This window comes from Nanorana parkeri, unplaced genomic scaffold (genome assembly GCF_000935625.1).
Source record: "Nanorana parkeri isolate BGI_ZX_2015 unplaced genomic scaffold, ASM93562v1 scaffold994, whole genome shotgun sequence".
In the NCBI taxonomy this organism is placed as follows: domain Eukaryota; kingdom Metazoa; phylum Chordata; class Amphibia; order Anura; family Dicroglossidae; genus Nanorana; species Nanorana parkeri.
In genome coordinates, this window is record NW_017307262.1 from 349,672 (window position 1) to 376,073 (window position 26,402).

General features: G+C 45.6%; 1 protein-coding gene across 1 annotated transcript in view; it reads left to right on the plus strand.

Moving 5' to 3' along the window:
- The window catches only part of OGFOD3 (2-oxoglutarate and iron dependent oxygenase domain containing 3), a 67,207-nt gene that overhangs the window by 27,725 nt on the left and 13,080 nt on the right, over window positions 1–26,402 (plus strand). The window contains exons 7-8 of the mRNA XM_018566985.1: window positions 1,305–1,458; window positions 16,705–16,828. Of these exons, the coding sequence (XP_018422487.1) occupies window positions 1,305–1,458; window positions 16,705–16,828 (278 nt within the window). The remainder of the gene's footprint in view (window positions 1–1,304; window positions 1,459–16,704; window positions 16,829–26,402) is intronic.

The following is a 26,402-nucleotide window of genomic DNA, read 5'->3' on the forward strand; positions in this document are numbered from 1 at the left end:
GGGGGGGGCATATAGAAGTTTTGCTAAGGGGTCCCATGATCTGTAGTTAAGCCCCTGCTCCTCGCCTTTCCGCAGACAGGATTAATAAATGCAGAAGTTGTATATTGACCTACTCCCACAGGCTCCCGTACCATTTCCCTGGCAGCAGAGAGGCTATCGCTGTGTAATTACTCTGCAAGTGACTAAACCACTTATAAGCTCAGTTCCTGTTTAATTAAAGTTGATTATCTACTAAGATATTGTGTGATCATCCACACCAAGTGGAACACAATCAGCTGTAATTGGCCCGATCAGTCTGAAAGAAGAGAAAGTAGACTGTTGTGCCTGATGCTCATTAAAGGAAGCTGTGTCTTGAATTTATTGAAAGGGTGAAAGGTTGTTGCGCTGATAGAGCAGTGTGCAAAACATCAGCCATGGTTTTTTTAAATGCCTTTTTAACCCTTTCACTGCCAGCGCCGTAAGGCATATGAGCCTCTGTAAACAGACTCTATCACCACCGGGAGTCTGTTTACCTGTGTAAAGCCGACTGATCATTTTTCACCTGCCAGATTGCTTCCAGGGGCCCGGTAAACGGAGCCCCCCCGACTGACACCCTCCTGCCTTGCTTCTCGTGCTCCGCTTCACCACCTGCGGACCCTGGACGGCATCGCATGTTGGTGGGAAGCGGGGAGAGAGACCAGTGAATGTCTGATTACAGATCTCTGGCTCTAACTGAGCAGGAGGCATGTCAGGATCTCCGCAGGGAGACCACTGCTTCCCCACAGAGATCAAGGGTTCTTCTCTGCAGTATGCTGGCATGGGACAGGCTTTTGTACTCAGGCTTGTGGCTGGTTTCTAAAGAAAACCGACTGTAAGACTTTGCACACCTTTTGATTTTAAGCATTTGAAATGTTCTTAGCCAATTTAAACCTAAAGAAGAACCTTGGGCAAAGAAAACACTTACCCTTGCAGTGGGGCACACCCCCGCACTGCAACGGTTAAGTGCTCATTTTGTCCAGGGGACCCAAATAAAGCTGTTTTACTCACCTGATCCTGACTCCCGCGGGAGGTCAGCGCTTACCTCTCTCCCCCTCTGCTCCTGATATTGGACTGTTCCTTGGCGTCCTTGCATCTAATGCAGGTCAGTGGAACTGAATAGGACATGATGACATCAGTGGACCTTAGACAGCCAGAGGGAAGGGGAGAAGAGGCAGTTGGGCTTTAAAAACAATGACACATGCATTAATGTGCATTAAAAACCACACTTGTTAAAAGGCATAAGTGTAAATAGATCAGAATGATCATATATTCGTTTTTTGCCACAGTGACGTGAGGCTAAGAATTCAGCAGGAAATAGCGAGGACGTTCGATCTCGATGCCCACTCTCTGCACCTGACCAAACCCACCTTCTTCTCCAGAATGAACAACTCAGAGGCCAAAACTGCACATGATGAATACTGGCATCCTCATATCGATAAGGTAAGAAGCTTAAAGGAGAACTATGAGGTGAGTGATTTTCACTCAGCCTCATAGTTCTAGCCGACCTGTGACAATGAAACTCAATAGCTCAATAGATCGGGAAATGAGCGAACACATAACGTCGCTCGCTCACTTCATGATCATGTCCCTGCAGAGAGCCATGAATGTCACTCACGGCTAACTGCAGGTATTCCCCCGCTCCGATCCTCCAGCGCTGACTGGCGGAACGGACCGGGGAGGGGGCTGGTACAGCTGGCTCCGCCTCTAAATAGGCAGAGCCAGCTGTCAATCACGTAGCTGGGTGGATCTCGACAGTAATGCCGGGATCCGTCCCAGCTACGGCGGTCTCAGTATACCGCGAGCTGTAGCTCGGAGTATACTGAGCTTTGGGTCACGGGAGGACGCTAGTTTGTGTCCTCCCGTGACCCTTAGGAGAACTATGGGGAAAAACACTGACCCCATAGTTCTCCTTTAAGTGTCTAGATTAGGCCACTTCCACATTGGCTTGTAAGACCCCCAAAACCCTTTTTTAGCCATTCATCAAGTGTTTTCTATGTGCTCAAAGAGTGGCATAAAGGCATTTAGAAATGTGTTTAGGACACCATAGAAAGCACAATCGGCAGGCAAAACTGTACACTTCCGCTTCTGAGACGGATTCTGGGTATTGGGAACTCTTTCAAACACCGCTGTTAGTATAAAGAACCATTTATTTCTATTGTTTGCAAACAGTTAATGAACAAGAAGCACCGCACACTTGGTCTAATTAAACACATTCTAGCTTAACAACACTGATGCTTGTAAGTAATTTTCACCCACCAGATCGCTTCCAGGGGCCAGTAACAGAGCCCCCACCCAACACCCCCCTGCCTTGCTTACAGCTTACAAGTCCTTAAATGTGGTGACTGCATTAGTTTTCATGTTTTTTTCCCTTTTTATTTTTACCTGGAGATCCGGCAAGTAACACACTTCCTGTTCAAGGGTATCTTGGGCTCCACCAGGGAGGCATGTGACAGTGCGAAAATGCTGGAGGCCATTTGGGAGACAGCTTACTAATCATAGATGTGGTGGCTGCATTCGTTTTTATACTTTATACCCTTTTATTTTCACATGGAGATCCGGCAACTAACAGGGTATGCTGGGCTCCACCGTGGAGGCATGTGACAGTGTGAAAATGCTGGAGGCCAATTGGGAGACAGTTGTCACCCCATTTCAGGAAGTACCTGCAAATAGCGTTTCCTGATATCGGGCGGCAGGATCACCAGGGATTACTTCAATGAAAGCTGCAGATTTCAAAACAACTTTTTAAAATGACGTTAACATGTTAAAAGCTTTTATGAGGTCTTACTGATTGGGTTTAAATCTACTTCAATAACACAATGCTACAAAATGCCTTCTGTATCAAAGCAGACCTTTCATCCCAAATTGGGCAAATCTTTGTCATTCTAATCCCCCTTTCAGAAAAGTAATGTGAAAGTAATTAAGACCCCATTCACACTGAGCTACATTAAAAAAAACGCTTTTTCAGAGCTGATTTGAGCTGAGCGACATTGAGCTACAGTGCACATGTTGTCACACTACGTAGCGCTTCTTTTGGTAGTCTATCAGAGCCTATTGGGGCCAAATCACACAAAATCAGCTGGGAAAAATAGGTCATGTTCGAGCGACAAGCTTCAGCTACAGGCGACATTGAGCTTTGAGATGTGAGCAGCTCCATTGAAATGCATTGGACGAGCTACATTGAGCGATTTTTGAGCTGAAATTGCGCTACAAATAGCTCAGTGTGAATAGGGTCTCGGGCTCCATTCACACCCAGGCCACACCTCACCGGACGGCAATCGTGCACGATTCCATGCGGATTGCCGTGCCGTCAGGAGTCGCCAAGGTGTGAACCGATCGCGCTGTGGGTGCCATTATTTTCTAATGGCACCCCAGTCGCGCCGAGCGGATCGCGCGTTTTCCTGCCGCTATTCCGCCCGTGCTTTCGAACACGATTGTGGATAAAACAGCCGCGGGTCGTGTATCGCAAAAAAAAGGTACTTGTACCTTTTTTGTGCGATTGCCGCGTGGATATCACCCTATTCAAATCAATGTAGCTGCGCGGCAATCTTAATCAGATGCATAATAAATATACACTCTGGCCTACTTTGGCACAAATGATGTAATCATGCCCAAGCATTGCATCCTGGCAAGAATTCATCTGTAGAGCATTGATGGGGAATCTCGTCTGTAATCTCATGAGATCTCAGGGAAAGGCATTTTGTTTCCCTGAGATGATGTGTATGGTCACATGTCCTAGTCACATGTGCCAGAGTTCCAGGAAGTAAGGGGAGATCTAGTAATCTGCCCTTAGTTAAAATGGCCACTGTGAGAAGACTAGAGAAGGAAAGAGAAATAAGGTATGCAAAAAAAGCCGGCAATTATGTATAAGTATCTTTTTGTAGATTGTCATTACTAAACATTTCTGAAGGTGTCTTTGTTGTTAGATATTTGTAAAGTTCCCTTTGAAAGAGAACTATGAGGTAAGTGTTTTTCCCCATAGTTCTCCTTAGGGTAACAGGAGGACACAAACTAGCGTCCTCCCGTCACCCTAGGCTCAGTATACCGCAAACGACGGTATGTGTTCTCTACCTTCCCGATCTATTGAGCTGACGTGTGACAATGAAACTGTCATACGTCGGCTCTAACACTGAGGATGAATGGAAATCACTCACCTCATAGTTCTCCTTTAAGGCTTGGCAAGCGGGGAGCTGATCAAAGTTAGTTCTTTATTTAAAAAATGCTATCGTTTTAATTACTCTAAAAGCTTTTCAGAAAGGGGGGATAAGGATGACAAAGATTTGTATAAGATTCACTTGAATCATTACGATTTTGAACAAAGCCTAAGTTACATATAATTGAAAATTGCTGCTTAATACATTCTAATTGCCGTGGATCAAGTAACTCGGCAGATAACTCTGATCTGTTTTCTGCAAGAATGACGGCGTAAATCCTGCGGGACTAGCGATTTTCTGTTTTGTTGCCACAATTCTTGTTCCATCAACCTCTCGGCTGCTTCAAAGCTCCTGGGGGGGAATTAATTGGAATTTCTCTACATTAGGCCCAACTGAGATACAGAAGGTAATAGAGGGCAGAGGAGACTTCCTTGCCCTGCTCCATTTGCCACGATGGCCTGTGTAATCAGCTCCAGGCCGTTAATCCCTATTGTCACTGCAGCCTGTAGAGTGACAATGAGACATGTATCCAGAGAAGCGGCAGACATGGAAAGGTTAAACTGTTGACTCGTGCTGGTTAGGATAGTGCGGAGGTGGTGGAGAGACCGAGATGAAGCTTGACCTGTATTATCATATCTATTCCTAGATGCCTGATGCTGTGCTGTTACAGACTATTGTACCGTATTAAAAAAAGAGAGAGAGAGAGAGAGCCAAGCAACATATATGAGACCAAGGAAACTTTATTGAATCTGCCGGATCAATTTCAGATATTGTATTGCGCACGCAAAGTCCACACAAATTCAATTTGCTTCCTTTTCAGGTGTTCAGACCCCCGAAATGTGTTGGATACTTAATTTTTTTTCATGAATCATTAAATTTTCCTGTATTCATTTGTGGTTTGGTGCTGTTCATTCTATCTTTCTCTTTTCTGGATTCTCACTCTAAGTACCCCAGGGTAGGGATGCACCGATACCGGATCTTCGGTATCGAGTGCGAGTACCGATATTACATAGTTACATAGTATTTGAGGTTGAATAAAGACATTAGTCCATCAAGTCCAACCTAAATATATTTGCTTTCGGTACTCGCCGATACGAATACCAATACCGGAAGTCTCATTAAGTAAGCTAGGTGATTCGCCACCTGGCTTCCTGGTTAGCAGGGAATCCGTCTCAATGCCCCCTCGTCACCAGGTGATGAGGAAGTATGGAGCCCGGTTTCTGGCCAGTCAGGAAGCCGGGGGGCTGGTAATGACTCGCCGTCCAGCTTCCTGATTGGCCAGCTTCCTGTCCAATCAGGAAGCTAGGCAGCGAGTCATTACATGCTGCCCAACTTCCTGATTGGCCGGGTAGCCGGCTCCATGCTCTTTCGTCACCAAGTGGCATCGGACATTTGGGCGAGTACTCGTACTCGCCCTAATGCTCGGTATCGGCTCCGATACTAGTATTGGTATCGTGCATCCCTAACCCCAGGTAGGGTAATCCTCTATGACAACAACAGCCACACCAGGGCCATTGAGCCTTAGAAATTGGTTTGATATTCTGCTTTATTGCACCACAGATTATTGGTATTCCAAAACGCCTCTCTGACACCTATTCAGGACTATTGTACTACACTTAGTGGCCAGATTATTATGACCACCTGACGTTTGTAGGCAAATTAGCTATAATTTGGCGCTGAAGTTGCTAGAGGGCCAGACCATTATAAATAGGGAAGCAGGTTGTTTACCACGACAGGAGAAGTGATTTGTTTCTGAAGATACGGGGAAACAACGCGATTTAACAGCCTTTGAACGCGGGATGATTGTTGGCGCGAGCCATGGAGCGAGTATCAGCAAAACAGCAGAATTCGTTAAATGTTCAAGAGGGGCTCATTGTAAAAGTGTTTAAAGACCGGACTGTTAGCCGAAAATCTGGGTCTGAACGTGCGAATTGTGGCCGTCAGCGACTAGTCAATGTTAGGGCAGAACGTAGAGTGGCAAGACTGGTACAAGACAACAGAAGGGCAACAGTGCAGTGTCAGATTCCTCGCATCACCTTTCAACATCTCGCAGAGTCACGAGGCGGCCCAACGAAGTCATCTCGTGGAGTTATCTCATGGCCCAACGAAGTACTGATGGGGTGGTCATAATAATCTGGCCACTCAGTGTATAAAAGTCATCAATGATAGCAGGGCATTGCGAGTTTACGTGCCAAATAATTAGGTTGAAAGTGCAAGACTTCAGGCCACTTTTGGCTTTCTTCCTTAGGTATGAAGCACATTAGAGCCTTCTTAGAACAGAGCAGTCTCATTCTCTTATTCAGTCACAAATAACAAATATATCACTAGAGGTGGATTTTTAGTTATCACTAGGTGATCCCCAGCAGGAGGAAGGAAGTCCTGATTCCTCTATATAGATCTTTATTACCACCAATAGGATTACCAGCAGGAGGAAGGAGGTCCGGATTCCTCTATATAGATCTTCAGTTATCACCAATAGGATTACCAGCAGCATGCAGTTGAGAGGACTGAGGGATAAAACGTATCGTGAGAGATATCAGGAACTTAACATACGCTGAACTCCAGGCAGTTATTAAATACTGAAGTGAATGCAGCCCTGTATTCACTCATACATCACTAAATGTATTTTTATAAATGCAAGCCGTGTAAGTACCTACATTTTACCTGCTATCAGACTCGCACAGCCCCTGCACAACAGAGCTCAGACTGGAATTGCGCAAAACTTTTATTTCTGACGGCAGTGGTTCATTGTAAAACAATTCTAGAATACCTACACTAGTTCACATTTGCTTTACGTCATTTGTCACAAGAAAACAAGAAAAAGCTGCCGATTGATCTGACAGTACCCAGGCCTGGATTTCCCACAAGGCCACCGAGGCCCGGCCTCGGGGCGGCAGAGCGCAGAGGGGCGGCAGCGTTGACCTTGTGGGGAAGTTGTGGGCGCCGGTGTAAGGTGTCCCGGCGGCGGACCGCAGTGACCCCATGCATGTGTGCGCGTCAGGTTTCATCGTTCCCCTATAAATTTGGTTCGTCGGTCCAGGAGATGTATGCGGGAGCACAAAGGGGATTCGCTGTAAGTTGGAGAGTGCGTGCGCTTATATACTCACAGCAATAAATAATCGCTGGCTGTCAGCAGCCTCCCCGCTTCCCAGAGCGGTGCCTGCGGATTTTGCAAGACTGAATAAATATCAAGTCTGAATCTGCATCCATAATAACCGCAGAGAAGTCCCTGGAGGGGGATCATCGTGAGCCGCGCCGCCCCGAGGGGTCTTTTCTGCTCGCTGCTCTGTAAATAAACACTCGCGGCTTACAATCAACCCGTTTACGTTTTTAAACCTCTTTGTGTATCCGTCTGGCCGCTGGAGACCTCGGAAATGCAGAACGTTACAAATGTTTTCCTATTGTTAATACGAGTTGTCTGGAAAGACGAGGATCTCATTAAACGGCTCGCTCAGCAATACCCCTTTCTGTTTTCTAGTATACCCCAAAGATCCAAAACGACGGGCGTGTGTGTCTGCACCAAATGCAAATCTGAATAGTGTAACGGTTTGTTTTTGTTCCTGGTTAGCCTGCCAGTGTGCACAGTTGGGAAACTCGTCAACTAACGATCCACCCATCAAGGCATTTTGGCATTCGCATAACTCCTCCCAAGAGCCAGCCCACTGCTTGAATCAAGGCTGAGAGCAGAAATACTGAGGCAGGGTGCTGTGATGTCTCAGGAAGCTATATACAACCCCCCTGCCAGCCCCTCCCACCATCAGTGATCTACATTGCTAGAGAAGAACAGAGACCTACTGATGACATAAAATAAGGTATCTAATAGGGATGCAACAATACCGGTTTTCGGTCTCGAGTACGAATACCGATACTTTGCTTTTGGTACTTGCCGATGTAGAGTACCGATTCCGATGCTTCCGCTGGCATGGATCCGGTTCCTGGGCAATCTGGTTGCCGGGCGGCATGTAATGATATGATTGCCCGGAAAGCCGTCTCCATGTTGTTTTGCCAGCTCAATTGTGATTGGCTGGTAAATCGGTTTCATAGCCAATCAGGATCGAGCCGGCTTCGTGGCCAGTTAGGAAGCCGGGCAGCGAGTAATGACCCGCCTCTTGAGTTTCTGATTGACAGGGAAGCCAGCTCCCGCTGATTGGCTGGAAAGCCAGCTTCCAAGCCAATCAGCAAGGAGCCAGCTGTTCAGCCGGCTCGATGCAAATTGACCGGGAAGCCGGCTTTCCAGCCAATTAGCATGGAGCCGTCTTTCAGGCCAATCAGGAATTGCCCAGGAAGCCGGCTCCATGTTCCCCTATGGCACTGCCAGTATCAGGAAAGGTATCCGAGCATTTGGGAAAACACGAGTACTTGCCCAAATACTCGGTATCGGCACCAATACTAGTATCGGTGCATCCCTAGTATCTAATTATTACGGAATGGTTTTATTTATCAACATTATTAGAATGTTGATGAGGGGGGAGGACCAGGGAAGGAAAAATATAAGTACAATAAACGTACGCTTTAAAATGATCAACTTTATACCAGGGGGTGCACCTTGGGCGGACCACCAGGGATGTGGTACAAGCTTCAACAAACTATTCCGGTGGAATCCGGTGTGCGGCCGGCTTTTCTTCTGTTTGTATGGGCTCCTAATGGAACGAGGACGTGCCAGCGGCAAGCACCCGTCTCATTCTTTTCCTGAGCCATGGAGGAGCGGTGCTCCTTTTGTGTGTTCTCCTTGCAACTTTGTACCAGGTTTGCTAAATGGAATAATTTTGTATTCATACAAGGTGATCACGTTCCCACTTAACCTCCTGTTCTCAAGGGAGAATAAATTAATTTGAGTTAATCTTTGCTCATGGCTGACTCCTATTAATTTAGTTGCCCTTTTCTGTATTCTCTCCATGTCTACAACATCCTTTCTGTTAACTGGAGTGCAAATTTGAACTGCATATTGCAGAAGAAGTCTTACTAATAAATGGTAGAGGGCAGATGATGTCTTTTTTTTTGCCTCTTGTAATACAAGAAATGATCTTGCTCGCTTTAGAAGCCGCAGATTTGCCTTGCATGCAAAAGATAGATCATTGGTTGATCTACCGGCAGCACTTGCAGATCTTGTGACTGGATAGTGAAAAGAGAAGCAGCAGACTGATGAGCTTATCTCTCTGTCACTCGGCTCTCTCCTAATATGAGCTTGCTCCTGCTCAATGATTCACTGCAGCAATGATTTGCTCCTGGTGCATCTTTTCCCTTCCCCAGTCTGAGCTCCGTTGCACAGGGACTGCAAGCGGTTAATTCCCAAGTCAAATTCAGGTACTCTGCATTTTAATGAATACAGAGCCGCTTTATTTTTGTCTCTTTTATATCCCTATTTATATAGCCTATTCCAGAAAACAGTAGGTCCCCCTGTACTCCTTACATCGCTTCCGGTCCAAGTGAAAATAGTGGTGCTCGCGGTGACAATCCTGGATGGCGCCGTGTACAACAGTCAATGAACGATAGAAATCATTTTATATCTGCCTGACGTTCAGCTTTAAGGGATTGTCAGCATAATACTTGCGGCCATACTTTAAATATTCTGTCCGTTATGCTGGTTGGCCGCCACTAAGAAACCTCTCGGCTGCTACATCCGTCTTGTCTGAACTTTGGTCTGTTTGATCAGGTCTGATAATTACAGAACTTGGCATTGCCCAGGGCCAAGAATCATAGCATGTCGCTGGACATAAGCCTGGCACAGTCTGGGATTGTTGGCACGCAGATGCAAAATCCGCAGGAAAAGTGAAGTGTTACCTGACCCACAGGCTTCACCGCACGTAGTAACCATATATTGCAGCTGTCTCTTCACAGTCAGTGGCAAAAGTATGGACGTTTTTATGTGTCTGCTCAAGCAATTGAGAACAAGCCGAAAATCTTTCTCTTAAATATATTCCACAATAGCCACAGAGGATATAAATGAATTTACAAACTCAAATATTAGCTTTGTAAATGTAGCAGTGACATCACCACTGTGCTGAACATAGCCTGAGCAGAGAGCAGAGCTGTGGGAGGGACCTGGCAGGCTCCATTTACTACAGGCTGCCTGCAGAAAACTACAGGAGGGGGCAGAGACAAGATCAGTCACCCTGCCCAAGGAGAGAGCAGCAGTGACCGGTCTTTATTACAGGAGGGGGTGGAGACAAGACCAGTCACCCTGCACAAGCAGAGAGCAGAAGTGACCGGTCTTTATAACGGGAGGAGGCGGAGACAAGATCAGTCACCCTGCCCAAGGAGAGAGCAGCAGTGAGCGGTCATTATTACAGGAGGGGGTGGGGACAAGACCAGTTATCCTGCATGAGGAGAGGGAGCAGCAGTGAACGGTTTTTATTATAGTAGGGGGCGGAGACAAGACCAGTCACCCTGCACAAGCAGAGAGCAGAAGTGATCGGCCTTTATTACAGGAAGCTCCAAGTCTCACACTGGATTACTGCACAGATCTGGAAGAAATACACAAAGCTCACCAAGATTCAGGAGAAACACACATGACTCTTGTATGAGGACAATGTATACTTATGCCAGAATTTAAAGCTAAAAAGGTATTTCAGTTACCATGTTAGTTTTTAAACGGTAGAAAAGGGCAGACTTGCCTTTTTGTAATATATGTGTTATGTAAGCAAAGGAGACATACAATAAACCCATTCCATTGTTATCAGTAGGTCATCCTTTCCCATATCCTCCAGATCTGCTCTGTGTCATCTTTTCTCTCCATTCATAATACAGCTCCTAAAGCTACAAAAGTCAATTCCATTAATAAATAACGGGCCTGAGAAAGATCACAGACCAGTAACTAGCACACTTGAGCCTAGTGACTGGCTGCTAGGCTTTGGCAATGGCACAGAGAAGTAGGCCACATGCTCCTCGATACCTGGGAGTGTGGGCTATTCCCCCCGGCTGCAGGGAAGCAAGGAGCTACAAGGCAGATGGGGGTGTATGGGGGTCAGTGGATCCCCCCTTTGTATATCAGATCATTGTCAGTATGCAGAGATGGTGCTGAATTGCCATAATCTGTTTATTCTCCGTATTCCATTTATTCCCCTTAACCTGGGGATATTGTTATGTCAAAATATTTTACGGCCCACAGCAAAAGCAAACATATTAGAAATGTTCAGCTTATTTATCTCCTCCTTTTAAAAGGTGTTTTTTTTTCTGTTTTAAAGGAGAACTATGAGGCGGGTGCTTTTCACTCACCTCATAGTTCTAGCCGACCTGTGACAATGAGACTGTCTCATGTCGGCTCAGTAGATCGGGAGGTGAGCGAACACATACCGGCTTTCGCTCACCTCTCGATCCTGTCACGGCTCTCTGCCGTGACAGGGGAGGGGCTGGATTTCCCCCTCCCCGCTTCGATCTGCCAGCGCTGACTGGCGGAAAGGACGGGGGCGGGTACAGCTGGCTCTGCCTCTAGATAGGCAGAGCCAGCTGTCAGTCACGCAGCTGGGCGGATCCCGGCATAATTGACCGGAACCCCTTCCGATGCAGCGTCTCAGTATACCGCGAGCTACAGCTCGGGGTATACTGAGCCTAGGGTGACGGGAGGACGCTAGTTTGTGTCCTCCCGTTACCCTAGGGAGAACTATGGGGAAAAGACTAAACCCCATAGTTCTCCTTTAATTGAATTTCAACAAGTAAGCTGCAAATTAAAGCCAAACTCTAGGCAGATATAAAAGACTGAAATTAATGCTGACCCGTAATCAATAATACATCATCATCATTTTTTAACAAGCAGTGTAAGTAACTGAATTCAACTTGGTATCCGCCTCTCGCAGTCCCTGTACAGCAGAGCTCAAACAGGGTGAAGGAGCAGCAGCAAAAGGTGCTGTGCTGCAGAGCTCACGTGCGAACAAGGACAGGAGGAGAGAACACCAGGCAGATATAAAAGGCACAACTTTATTTATTGAATGCATTTTATTTAAACCTGCAGTGTAAGTACCTGACTTCAGCTTGGTATCAGCCACTTGCAGTCCCATTGCAGTGGAGCTCAGAATGAAGGAGGGAAACGCAGCACAAGGAGCACATCATTGCTGCAGTGCCGTGCGCCACCCTATGCTCACCCCAAGTGCAGGTCCCTACGGGTGTGGGTGTCCCACTTGGACACAGACAGGATCCATCAGGTCAGCATACGAGTACGGACGAGCAGGGCGGGTGAGCGTAGGGCGGCGCACGGCTGCTTACTCCCATAGAGAAGGACAGGGGCTGCGTACTAATCACACGCAGCCCCTGTCCTTCCCGGGAGCTGCCCGATACGGCCGTGCACGCAGCACGGAGCTGTACGTGCCGGCCGATTCTCATGTGAATGAGGCCTAAAGGTCCGCTTTAACAAAGGTTAAATAGAGTGGGTATCACCCATGTTGTATTGCCCAATAGCAGTCCAAAGGGCAGGAGGTGGGGCAGTGACACGCTCAGACTAATGTGCTTTGAATGGGACAATCAAAAGACTGCGCTTCCGTTACAGTTATGTTGTAGCTAAATAGTTTCTATATATGTGGTCTTTATGCATATTTAGCTGCTTGGTTGCAGCAGTCCAATAAACTGTATAATTTCCCGCGTCATAAAAGCAACAACTCCAATCCTTCCCTACAGATGCGGAGCCTCTTTCTGACTCTTGGATAGAAAAGGTTAGGACGGGTCAATAAAACAATTCCTGTGCACTGTCACTCTATCTTGTCTTGAGGAAGAGGTGCGTGCGTGTACTGAACTGCTCTGTCCAGCTGTCACTCTGCTTGACAAGTGGCATTTGGTGGCAGCAGAGAGAAGAGAAGGTGTGAAGGACGTTCGCCTTTCCTGTCACCAGCCTAGATGACCTGCTGTCCTAGAAGCAGGCATGTGTCCTCGGGGGACTGCAGCGAGAACGTCTGAAATGAGCAGTTATCTCATCGGAGAGCGTGATTCATGATTAGCCAAGGATCTAGTTAAGCTGCAATTTCCCTGACTCCGGGATCCACTTCATCTCATGCTAGAGCGATATAAAAGGCATTGGAACATTGCTCGCATGTTCTGTGACCACACAACTTTCAGTAATGTCAAAGTGACATGATAGCCCTTCAGGTTGAGTCGTGTGGGTGACTTCGGCGCCTACGGGTTCAAGACCCCTAACCAAAGGGCCCGCACCTCTGAAAGCTTGATTTGGGTTCCATCCAGTTATCCCTTCAAGATATTACACAGTACTCCATTATTTTTGCTCTTTTGACCACAAAATGTCTCCATTTGACACTTGTATCAGGGAGACGGAAGAAACATAGCGCCTACTTTGTAATGGCGGAGGCTCTTTTCTCAGAGGGCTTGTTCACGCCATGTCGATTGAGCTTTTCTGCACATCACCGTGCATGTATGGTGTGACAACATGTGCTCTTCCTCTACCTAAATCTCCTGAAATACTCTGCTGGAGGACTCTGCTCCTTCTTCTATAACTCTCCTCTCCTATAATACTCTGCTCTGCTGGAAGACTCTGCTCCTTCCTCCATATAACTCTCCTCTCCTGAAATACTCTGCTCTGCTGGAGGACTCTGCTCCTTCCTCTATAACTCTCCTCTCCTATAATACTCTGCTCTGCTGGAAGACTCTGCTCCTTCCTCCATGCTCTGCTGGAAGACTCTGCTCCTTCCTCCATATAACTCTCCTCTCCTGAAATACTCTGCTCTGCTGGAGGACTCTGCTCCTTCCTCTATAACTCTCCTCTCCTTAAATACTCTGCTCTGCTGGAGGTCTATGCTCCTTCCTCTATAACTCTCCTATAATACTCTGCTCTGCTGGAGGACTCTGCCCCTTCCTCTATAACTCTCCTCTCCTGAAATACTCTGCCCTGCTGGATGACTCTGCTTCTTTATATAATTCTCCTCCCCTGAAATACTCTGCTCTGCTGGAGGTCTCTGCTCCTTCTTCTATAACTCTCCTCTCCTCAAATACTCTGCTCTGCTGGAGGACTCTGCTCCTTCCTCTATACCTCTCCTCTCCTGAAATACTCTGCCCTGCTGGAGGACTCTGCTTCTTTATATAATTCTCCTCTCCTGAAATACTCTGCCCTGCTGGATGACTCTGCTTCTTCCTCCTATATAACTCTCCTCTCCTGAAATACTCTGCTCTGCTGGAGGACTCTGCTCCTTCTTCTATAACTCTCCTCTATAACTCTCCTCTGCTGGAGGACTCTGCTCCTTCCTCTATAACTCTCCTCTCCTGAAATACTCTGCTCTGCTGGAGGGACTTTGTTCTCTCTACCCCTCTTTAAACTGGAGTTTCCTAATAATAATATCCACTAGAAAGCATACGCAAAGCTTCTCCCAGGATTATAACTATTTGATCATTCGTTCATGTTGCCTCCATTGCAGCTTCTCCCGCTGGTATCACGGTCGATCCCTCATCACGTTCTCCTCTAAAATGTCTTTTGTTATGATGGCGCGCTCTCCAGCAATGAGGTTGCTGCCCACTTGAAAGAAAATGAGCTGTTTTTAAAGCTGCCACTAATGAAAAGCTAATAGTTGTCACAGCAATCACTGTTTGACGAACCATAAGATTGTAAGATCGATGGCGGCTGACCTTAGAGCCGGGATGGAGGCGAGGGCAGACACAATTATATATGAACGCTACATGTCCACCGCTGCAGATTGAGACCCCTTATTGTCAGTACATCAGTCAAATGGCTGTACAGATTGTATCTCTGCGGAGACATCGCTGGGTCAAATTATAACCCTCCGACACTGAAATTGTCAATGCATTTTGGTGTCGGATATAGACCCACTTGACTTTGGTAGACCATCTTATGAACCTGTCACCTGAGTTCAGCAAGGGAAACATTTCTGACAGTCATTAGCATGGAGCTGTACCGGCCGACAGTGTGAATAAGGCCTTAATCCTTGAGCCTCACTGCAAGGGTATTTTTTTAAATAATTTCTCCAGAGTTCAGCTTTATATTGGTAATACCGGGGTTAGTAATAGTATTCGTGTCACATTTGTTACACGTTCCATAATTCAGCCTTTTGGCATTTTAACACCCAATCAGATCACAGCTTGCATTTCTGCAGGACAACATTGTCAGAAATATCACCAAATATTTCCCTGTTGCTCGTTTTCCTTTATAATGTAGTAGTATAATGTATAATGAAGTAGAGTCTCTTCTTTTCGTCTCCATTACAAACATCCATAATTCACACTGAATGCATCGTTAGCAGTCAGGGAAACTAATTAGCCATTGATTGCTGCGGTTACCCGCTAGATAGAAGGTTCCTACGTTGGCTGAAGTGCTTGTGTCTTGCATGGTGTGTGGAGCTTCTTGGAGATAACTTGTTTTTGTTACCTTGTCATAATAGGAAGCTGTTAAAGCTGAACTCCAGGTTAAGCGTATATTATCTAAATACAAGAGCCATGTGTATTCTTCCTGAATCTTGGTGAGCTTTGCGTATTTCTTCTAGATCTGTGCAGTAATCCAGTGTGAGACTTCCTGTAATAAAGACCGGTCACTGCTGCTCTCTCCTTGTGCAGGGTGACTGGTCTTGTCTCCGCCCCCTCCTGTAATAAAGACTGGTCACTGCTGGTCTTGTCTCCACACCCTCCTGTGATAAAGAGCGGTCACTGCTGCTTTTTCTTCTTGTGCAGGGTGACTGGTCTTGTCTCCGCCCCTCCTGTAATAAAGACCGGTCACTGCTGCTCTCTCTCCTTGTACAGGGTACTGGTCTTGTCTCCACCCCATCTACAGGTGAAATTCGAATAATTAGAATATCGTGCAAAGTTCATTTATTTCACTAATGCAACTTAAAAGGTGAAACTGATACATGAGAGAGACTCATTACATGCAAAGCAAGATAGTTCAAGCCGTGATTTGTCATCATTGTGATGATTATGGCTTACAGCTCATGAAAACCCCAAGAACCCCAAATCCACAACCTCAAAAAAGTAGATTATTACATGCAATCAATAAAACAAGGATTGTACATAGAACAATATCGGACCTCTGAAAAGTACAAGCATGCATATGTACTCAGTACTTGGTTTGGGCCCCTTTTGCAGCACTTACTGCAATTACTTTTGCACGATATTCTAATTATTCGAGTTTCACCTGTATAGTAAAGACCGGTCACTGCTGTTCTCTCTCCTTGTATAGGGTGACTAGTCTTGTCTCCGCCCCCTGTGTAGTTTCTGCATGCATCCTGTAGTGAGTGGGGCCTGTGGGGTCCCTCCCACAGCTCTGCTCTCTGCACAGGCAATGTACAGCACATTGATGACATTGCTGCTACTTTTACAAGGTAATAACCGGGTCTATAAATAAAGGCATTTGATGTACACAAAATGGATCTATATCATTTGCGGCTATTGAGGAATACATTTAAACAAATGTTTCTGTGCCTGGAGATCAGCAATAAATTGTTTACAGTGTGCTCCAAGACATCCGTGTGTACCTGAAGGTCCTCTGACAAGAAGGGGGGGTGCTGGTAATGATGAACTCGTATCTTGCAGAACTTGACTCCATTTGTTCTTTAGCTTGAATTTGATGATTCAGCTTATACTCCTCTCTCTGCAGATCACATACGGCTCCTTTGACTACACCTCCTTACTCTACCTGTCTGACTACTCCCAAGATTTTGGTGGCGGCAGATTCATATTCATGGATGAGAAGATGAACAGCACGGTGGAACCCAGAACAGGTAAGACATTGATTTCATTTTTGCACCGTCACATTATTCTGTAGGAGTTTGATGTTCATGTCGGTGGGGCAGTAACTGTGGCAGGTCTCGGCGCCCTGAAAGCACGCCTCCAGACACAGTTCTGACCGCCTACGGATCCCGGAGGGTGGATCATCAGCTGCCTCGGTCAGCAAAACAGCTCAAGGCATTGGTGGGTGGTCCAGAGGAGGACGTTAAAGGTGCCGGACGTGTCTGTGCTTGTAACAGTGGGACGTCGTCTTCTTCTATTCCACCATGGGACCAAGCGCCAAGGGTGACAACCCTACCACTGTGTTCAGGGTGTAGAAAGGCTATGTCACCCTTACACAGGCCAAATTTCAGGATATAATTATAGAATAATGTAAAGTAGAATAGCAAAGGATCGGATCAGGCAGAATCTTCATTTCTCTTATGTTGATTGAAGGACATAGAGATTATCTGAAGATCTAGACCAGTGATCCTTCAGTGAACGCAGAGAAAAGGATTTTACTTTGAGTACAAAAATCCAATTTTTAGAAGGCTGGGAACAAGCAACAGTCTATGCTCAAATAACAGGGACATGCAAGACCCTTACATAGCTAATTTTACCATAGAACCAAATGGGACACATAGGTTGGTTGTCTGTTTATTTATCTCTGTCCTTGGCTGTTTTCCATCCAAATTCCTCATATCTTGAATAAAACTTCATCCCAAGCACCTTGCCACCATGAACTGACATAACCCTCAACCATCTGCAAGGAAATTCAACCAGCAAACTTTCTCTCTGTCTTAACAAGTGCACCCTACTATGAAAGTAGAGTATTTGTGGAATGTATCTATGAAATGTGAAATGCTGTGCAGGGATAAAACATTTCAGTATCTTAACCATGATAGTAATTATAATGTTTATGCTGAATAATATCAATATGATATATATACACTATATTGCCAAAAGTATTGGGACACCGGCCTTTACAGGCACATGAACTTTACTGGCATCCCAGTCTTAGTCCGTAGGGTTCAGCATTGAGTTGGCTCCGCCCTTTGCCGCTATAACAGCTTCAACTCTTCTGGAAAGGCATCCACAAGGTTTAGGAGTGTGTCTATGGGAATGTTGGACCATTTGTGAGGTCAGGTACTGATGTTGGAGGAGAAGGCCGGGCTTGCAGTCTCCGCTCTAATTCATCCCAGAGGTGTTCTATCGGGTGAGGTCAGGACTCTGTGCGGCCAGTCACGTTCCTCCACCCCAAATTCCCCATCCATGTCTTTATGGACTTTGCTTTGTGCACTGGTGTGCAGTCATGTTGGAACAGGAAGGGGCCATCCCCAAACTGTTCCCACAAAGTTAGGAGCATGAAACTGTCCAAAATGTCTTGGTGTGCTGATGCCTTAAGATGTCCCTTCACTAGAACTAAGGGGCCAAGCCCAACCCCTGAAAAACACCCCCGCCCCCATAATCGCCCCTCCACCAAACGTTACACTTGGCACAATGCAGTCAGGCAAGTACCGTTCTCCTGGCAACCGCCAAACCCAGACACGTCCATCGGATTGCCAGACAGAGAAGCGTGATTGGTCACTCCAGAGAACACGTCTCCACTTCTCTAGAGTCCAGTGGCGGCGTGCTTTACACCACGGCATCCCACGCTTTGCATTGCACTTGGTGATGTAAGGCTTGGATGCAGCTGCTCGGCCATGGAAACCCATTCCTGAAGCTCTCTACGCACTGTTGTTGTGCCAATCTGAAGGCCACACGAAGTTTGGAGGTCTGTAGCTATTGACTCTGCAGACAGTTGGCGACTTCTGCGCACTGTGCGCTTCAGCATGCGATGACCCCGCTCTGTCATGTTACGTGGCCTACCACTTCCTGGCTGAGTTGACCTCGGCAATATTAGCATATAATCTAATTTACATCTGTCCACTTTTGTTGTGATTTGTTTATCATTTGTGATAATTACATTATCCGGCCAGCTCGTTTTTTTTTTTCTTTCAACCATTTTTAAAACACAATTATCTTAAAGTTCAGATTTAATTACATTGCATTTTCCTAATTAAATAGAATTTAGCTTTAATTATTTTGCGAACCGTAGAGATCACGTGTGTAGATTAATTCCTCGTTATGTCTGTGCCACATATATTTTATCTATAACCTGTGCCCCCCCTTTGGGGGAATGGAGCTATTAATGTAATAGCCCAAATTACGACCTTTATTCATCGACCCTTTCAAATAGTTCTGCAGAGAAATATAATTTTGTTTGAGGCTCGCAGCTTTTATGCAGTTGCGTGCGTGAATCTCTCTCTCTCTCGTTCTGTTGTTGAACGGATCTTTTACTGTAATGGACGGCAAGATTGTCACTTACTTGGTAAGTGTGCTGCACCCAGCTGCCATCATTCACACGTTATTACATTCAGGGCCTTCTGCCGCATTCGCTATAGCCGTCTGTTCTTAGTAAACGCTTGCTGCTGTTGGCGGAATTAACACGATAAGGAACCGCCGAACACTCGTGATTTTATTGGTAACATCTGACGTAAGTTGTGTACTTGCCAGAGAGGTAGTTGTACGTTTAAAAGGCCAGGACGCCAATTATTGTCTTGATTTTTTTTTTTTTGGGAGAGGCTGGAAAATGAAATCACTAAAAATATATCATATAGCCCAAACGTGTTTTGGATGTCTGACCATCACACCTGTATGGCTAAAAGGGAGGCAGAAACAAGACCAGTCACCCTGCACAAGAAGAGAACAGCAGTGAGCGGTCTTTATTACAGAAGGTGGCTGAGACAAGACCAGTCACCCTGCACAAGGAGAGAGCAGCAGTGACCGGTCTTTATTACAAAAGGGGGCAGAGACAAGACCAGTCACCATGCACAAGAAGAGAGAGCAGCAGTGACTGGTCTTTATTACAGGAGGGGGCAGAGACGAGACCAGTTACCCTGTACAAGAAGAGAAAGCAGCAGTGAGTGGTCTTTATTACAGGAAGCTCCAAGTCTCACACTGGATTACTGCACAGATCTGGAAGAAATACACGAAGCTCACCAAGATTCAAGAAGAATACACATGACTCTTGTATGAGGACCATGTTTGCTTATCCGGGAGTTCAGGGGAAAGATGATGGTGGTGGTGAGTTGCAGTGGCGTCACGCGGGGGGTCATTTTGACAGTCATTTTGGTGTCACCCCCTATGAAAAGTTGGGCACTCGGTCGCAGCCCGAGAGCTCGACAGTGTCAGGAGAGGTGAGGGGAACGTCCCCTCCTCTCTTTGTCAGCGTCTACCACCAAGATGGCTGCCGGCAGGAGTCAATAAGATGACCGTGCATGCGCGATGACGTCACCGCAGCATGTTACCCAGCTTTGGGGTGCCCCTGGTGGGGTGTCAGGGGATATGGGAGGTGACAAAAAGTATTATGTAGTTTGTACTCCCAATTCTACAACATTCCACGGAAAATGTAATACATTGCACCTTACCGGCCCTTAGAATCAGATGGCCGCATTCGCCTTCAGGCATGAAAGAACGTCATCCTGTGCCAGAAAATGTATTATGAATAGAGCGTGTAACGCTCAAAATGGAGCCTTCCGCACCAATCACCAATTTAGGAATCGCCTTCTACCGATCTGACTTCAGGAAACTGACAGCTGATCTCTCAGGCGTTCCATTTCATTAGTGCTCTTTGTGCTTCTTTATTGAATAAACCCAACGGCGTTATCAGTTGGGAGGATGCAAATTAACGACAATGCACCGACTGGTTATCCGTAATAGGTTCTGATGAGCTGATGAGCTGATTTTTAGCTGGTAATACTCTGCCATCTGCCAGGAAACGAGCTGTTATTTTATTGCCGAGTTGACCCAACATTGTATTTTGCTAGTGCGGGAGCAATCCGCGGAACTGAATATCATTAATTGTAAGTTATATCATCCCTACTGTTTAAAATATTCTTATACTTTGTATTCAGCCTGATATTACTATAGTTTTCGGGGTTGTATTCCGTACAGTGAGCTGCTTGTTTTTTTTTTTACTGCTTAAAACTCAGCTGAAAGACCTAACATTAGATATAAGAGACACACATGAGTGCTCTGTGTTCATTAGACCATCGAAAGGTGCCAGTCTCTTGCATTTCCTTTATAGCAAAGCTCAGACTGGGAGAGTGATGGACAGGACTGGGAGCCAATCAGGTGTGTTACAGCAGTTATGCACGGTGTCTAAAAATGACTGCGCAGTCCAATGGGTACCAGAGTTAGACCCAGTGCTCTCAGTAATCAGCACTCGGTAACAGATCTGTGACAGACCTGCTACTCAGCTCTGCCAGCACAGAGCACCGGAGGAGGAGGGCAGGAAGCAGTATTTTCACTGAGCAAAATAGTGTTTTTTATCGTTTTTTTTTTTTTAATCCAAAATCAGTCACCGATTAGAACGTAGTCGAGTACAGGACTATAAAGTGGTGTAAGAATTCAACTGGACTTTTTATATAAAAAGTAAAAAAAAAAAAAAAAATCTTATTTTAAAAAAGTCCATTTACATTTGTGTGACAAAATATCAGCAGGACAGCAAGTGAGCGGAAACCTCTCTAATGGGGACACAACCTGCAATGCTGACAGAGGTTCTAACTAGGAATGCACCGATACTGCTACTAGTATCTGTGCCGATGCCGAGTATCTGGATGAGTACCAGCTCCGATGCCTAGCCCGATACCTGAGCTTCCGGTATCAGGAAGCCGACCAGTGAGTCATTACACACTGCCCGGCTTCCTGATTAGCCGGGCAGCGTGTAATGACTCGCCACCTAGCCTCCTGATTGGTCGGGAAGCCAGCCAATCAGGAAACAGAACGACGGCGCATTGCCCGCCCCCCAGCTTTCTGATTGGCTAGAAAGCCGGCTTCATGCTCCCTTGTCACCCTCCCAATCCCAGCTTCGACCAATTAGGAAGCTGGGCAACGACTCATTACACAGCGCCTGGCTTCCTGATGGGCCAGAAAGTCGGCTCCATCAGGAAGCCAGCCAGCGTTTATTGACTCTCCACCTAGCCTCCTGATTGGTCAGGAAGCCGGCCAATCAGGAAGCAGAACGGTGAGTCATTACCCACCTCCAGCTTTCTGATTGGCCAGAAAGCCGGCTTCATGCTCTCTTGTCACCTTCCCAATCCCAGCTTCGACCAATCAGGAGGCCGGGCAACGAGTCATTACACAGCGCCTGGCTTCCTGATGGGTCAGAAAGCCGGCTCTATGCTTCCTCGTCACTTGCTTCCATGCTAATCAGGAAGCCAGGTGGAGAGTTTTTACACGCCGCCTGGCTTCCTTAGTGGGACTTTGGGTATCGGTATTCGGTTTCGCCGAGTACCGAAAGAAAAATATCGGTACTCGTACTCAATACCGAAAAACTGGTATCGGCGCATCCCTAGTTCTAAGCCTTCTACACTCCAACCAACAGTATTAAAAATAACTATTTTGGCTGAATTTCCGACTTCCCGTGCTATTGGTATTTAAACTGATCGATTGATCCCGTCTGTGTTCTGATGTTCTCAGTGTCTTTCGCATTATTCTAAGCACTGTTTATGATCCGGGAAGGAGAATAGCTGCCTCCATTAACATTCCCTGGCACTTGGCAGGGTAACGGATCGACGTTTGTCCCCGGGACAGGCTACTCTTGGCAGTTACGCCGAGCCCTGCATTCATGTCCCGTACTGTGGCTGCTCGTTAGCTCGCATAATTGGCGTTTTGCAAACTTTACAAGGCCTGGCAGGCTCGGGCAGCTTGAATTACATGACTGAGAACAACGGTAATAAAATATGGCGCATTGCCCCCGTGCTGTCATTTAAATGTCTATGCAAAGCTTGAATGCTGTTTGTCTCTCTCCTCGTTAAAATTAACCTGTCACAAATAAAATGGAGCATATAGTGAAATCCAAAGCATCAATATAGGTCACCTTCAAAAAGTCGTCACATGACCTGCACTAAATACACAATAATTCAGAAATTGAGTTCATCATTATTTGGTGCAGTGGAGATGAGGAGGAGGAGGATGGGAAAATCATGGTTTCTGGGTCTAATAAGCTATGTCTAGTTTATGGGAATTGCAATTTGACACAATGAGGTGTGCCATGCGACAATTCACATTCCTCTATAACTACCAATCATAATTTATTAGGCCCTTTGTCTTTTTAAATACAATAAGGGACCTGGTTGCCACTATGTGGCTACTGGACCCATAGGAATTAGGAGATCATGGTATGGCTGGTGTGACTTTGACATGGATGGACCATGATTAGATGTATATGGGGTACATCCATTCTTGCAGGACCTTCTCAGGGGATTATTTGCCGATATGTTGGCAACCTAAGCCATAATGGGGGAGGGAGAGCCCAGAGGGGCTCTTGCTTCCTGCTTTTTAAATACAATAAGGAACCTGGTTGCCACTATGTGACTACTGGACCCATAGGAATTAGGAAATCATGGTCTGGCTGGTGTGACTTTGACATGGATGGACCATGATTAGATGTATATGGGTTACATCCATTCCTGGAGGACCTTCTCAGGGAATCATTTGCTGATATGTTGAGCATCTAAGCCATGATGGGGGAAACGAACCCCGAGGGGCTCCTGCTTCTGGCTTTTTAAATACAATAAGTAACCTAGTTGCCACTATGGGACTACTGGACCCATAGGAATCAGTAGATCATGGTCTGGTTGGTGTGACTTTGACATGGATGGACCATAATCAGATGTATATGGGGTACATCCATTCTTGGAGGACCTTCTCAGTGGAACATTTGCTGATATGTTGGTAACCTAAGCCTTGAGGCCTCAATATACATAACTGAGTCCTGTTAGGTAGGCCGTACAAATTGACCTCATGAACCATAATCCTGTTAAAATCTAAGTGCACTTAAACAAAGACCTCTAATTGGTTTATAACTCTATAGCTTGGATATGATGTGTTTTTTACTTAATCCAATTCAAGATGAAAGTCCAGATAAGTGAATGGCCTTCATTGTATTGGTAAAATAATGAATAGAAAGTGTTGCAGAGATCTATTTTTACCTCGATTAGCAACACTGTGATTCAGAAATGAGAAATTGCAGCAAATTTTCCATGGGTGGCCAGACCATCATTGCTTCCGTGTTTTTCCATCTTGGAGTCTTCGCTAAAAAAAAAGGTCGAGAGAGGGCTCGTTCCAACTCCACGAAAGTCCGGTAAATACACCGTGTTCCCAGGATTCATTTTCTCTTCTGTGAAGAGTTGGATATTTGAAGTTCTCATGAATGTCTTTGATTTATTTCTCTGCTCCAGGCATAAAGGGTTTTCCCCTACCCGGCCTGATTTCTGAAGTCAAGCTTTGATGGTTTCCAGGTATTCTGTAATAAGTCTCGCCGGCTACCTTTTGGTCTCATCGGACCGTTCTCAGGTTCTACACATAGTTCCAGCTAAGCAGAAGTTGCAGTTTTATATCATTGGCCTTTATGATATATATTCTTGCACGTGTGCTAATAGCATGTTCATCAAGGGTGCCATAATTGTGAACATTTTGTGGCTGTTTTACTAAAGGACCAAAGCCTGTTCACTTTGCAAAGGGAATGTGTGCTCACTGACTTCTATCATCCAATCACATGCAAGAAGAAAACTCCTGTTTTTGTCATTTCCTACGCAAATTTTCACCACATTCACTAAGAAAAAGGAAAATTCTCGATGCAGATTTAACAGGCTTCACTCCATTAGAAAATCAGCCTCTTTGATTTGCAGTAGGCATGAAGCTTGATACCAGAGAGATCACCAGAGAGAACTTTGCTTGGCCAAAAAAGTCACACTCTAATATTTAGTTGGACCGCCTTCATCTTTGATTACGGCACACATTCGCCGTGGCATTGTTTCGATAATCATACACAATGTCGCAACATTTATTTCCATCCAGAGTTGCATTCATTTTTCACCAAGGTCTTGTAGTGATGATGGGAGAGTCAGACCTCTGCGTAAAGTCTCCTCCAGGACATCCCAAAGATTCTCAATGGGGTTAAGGTCTGGACTCTGTGGTGGCCAATCCATGTGTGGCAATGATGTCTCATGCTCCCTGAACCACTCTTTCACAATCTGAGCCCGATGAATCCTGACATTGTCATCTGGGAAAAAGCCCAATTTGCCATCAGGGAAGAAAAAAATGCATTGATGGAAAAACCTGATCATTCAGTATATTCAGGTAGACAGCTGACCTCATTTTTTGGTCACATAACGTTGCTGAACCTAAACCTGACCAACTCCAGATCATAACACTGCCTGAAATCCAGGCTTTTGACCACACAGTGTATGTGTGGGGGCTATATTGGTTCCCTAACCTCAGATTTAACAGTTAAACATTCTTTTTTTGATTAGTTGACTTGTTAGTTTTGCTAAGGGAGTAACTTCATCAGGTCATCACTACAATGTAAAGGTTTGTTTTTTTCAGTGCAAGGGGGTCTGGGTCTATCTTTCACGGACTGCCTCCCTCCAGTGACTGCTTGGCATGCAGTGCCACACTCCCTCATAGTATGACATAATAAATAATTGCTTCCTTGCTTCTTTCCTCTTTTCTTTTCTCTCGTCTGCTTTGCTCTCCTTTTGTTCTCCTCTCTTCTTTTCCTCTCCTCTCTTCTTTTCCTCTCTTCTTTTCCCCTCTTCTCCCCTCTCTTTTTCTCTATATTCTCCTCTTCTCTCCTCACTTTTCCCCTCACTTTTCCCCTTCTTTGCTCCTTTTGAAGCCCCTTCCCTCCCTTTTTTGTTTCCTCTTCTTTGTACTTTCCTCTTCTCCCAGGATTTATTTTCCACTGTTTATACTTTCTTTTTTTGTTGTTGTTGTAAATAATTAGATTTTATTAAGCATTTTAATAAAAATATACAAACATCAGAGAGAAAAGAGAACAACACGATACAGAGGCTGGCAAACGATCCAACATGGGCCACTGGTATCGAAAAAACACATAATCCACTATGTCTCATTCTGCATGTAACCGCATAATACAGAATCCGGAGGGTGTATCGGAGGAATAATGTCAGACAATGTCAGCAGTAGAGTGTGTCTCAATCTGGTAGCGTGTGGATAGAGGAAAAAGACAGTGTTGCGTCCCAAAGAAGTAGGCAGTGATGGGAAACACAGAGGAACTACAAGAGCCAGAAGACAAGACAGGAGAAGGGAGGAAAGACAAAAAGAAAAGTACCGGGCCGAGAGTATTTTCCTCTGTTATACTTTCAATCTATTTTTTCCTCCTTTTCACCCTGCTTTTTTTTCTTTTCTTTTCTTTTTCTTTCCCCTCTCACGCTCACACTCTTCCTGTCTTTCACTCCTACCGACAGCCCAGTTAAAACAAACTGTGAAGTAACCAAATGTTAAGGTTTATTTCATAAAAATATCTCATCTGGCTCTGCGGCTCGTGTTCAGTTGTTATGCCAGCTGTAGGTGGAGGTGCAGGTTACCTGTTTGAGTTCGCTTATGTAGACAGCCAAGGCTGCAACCCCTTCTGGCATGCAATTAGTTATGGCCCGTTCATCCACTCACTCCTCGCATACAAACAATTAAGCGGTGTGCGTCCTTCCACCCTACATACTTAATATTGATTTTCTATTC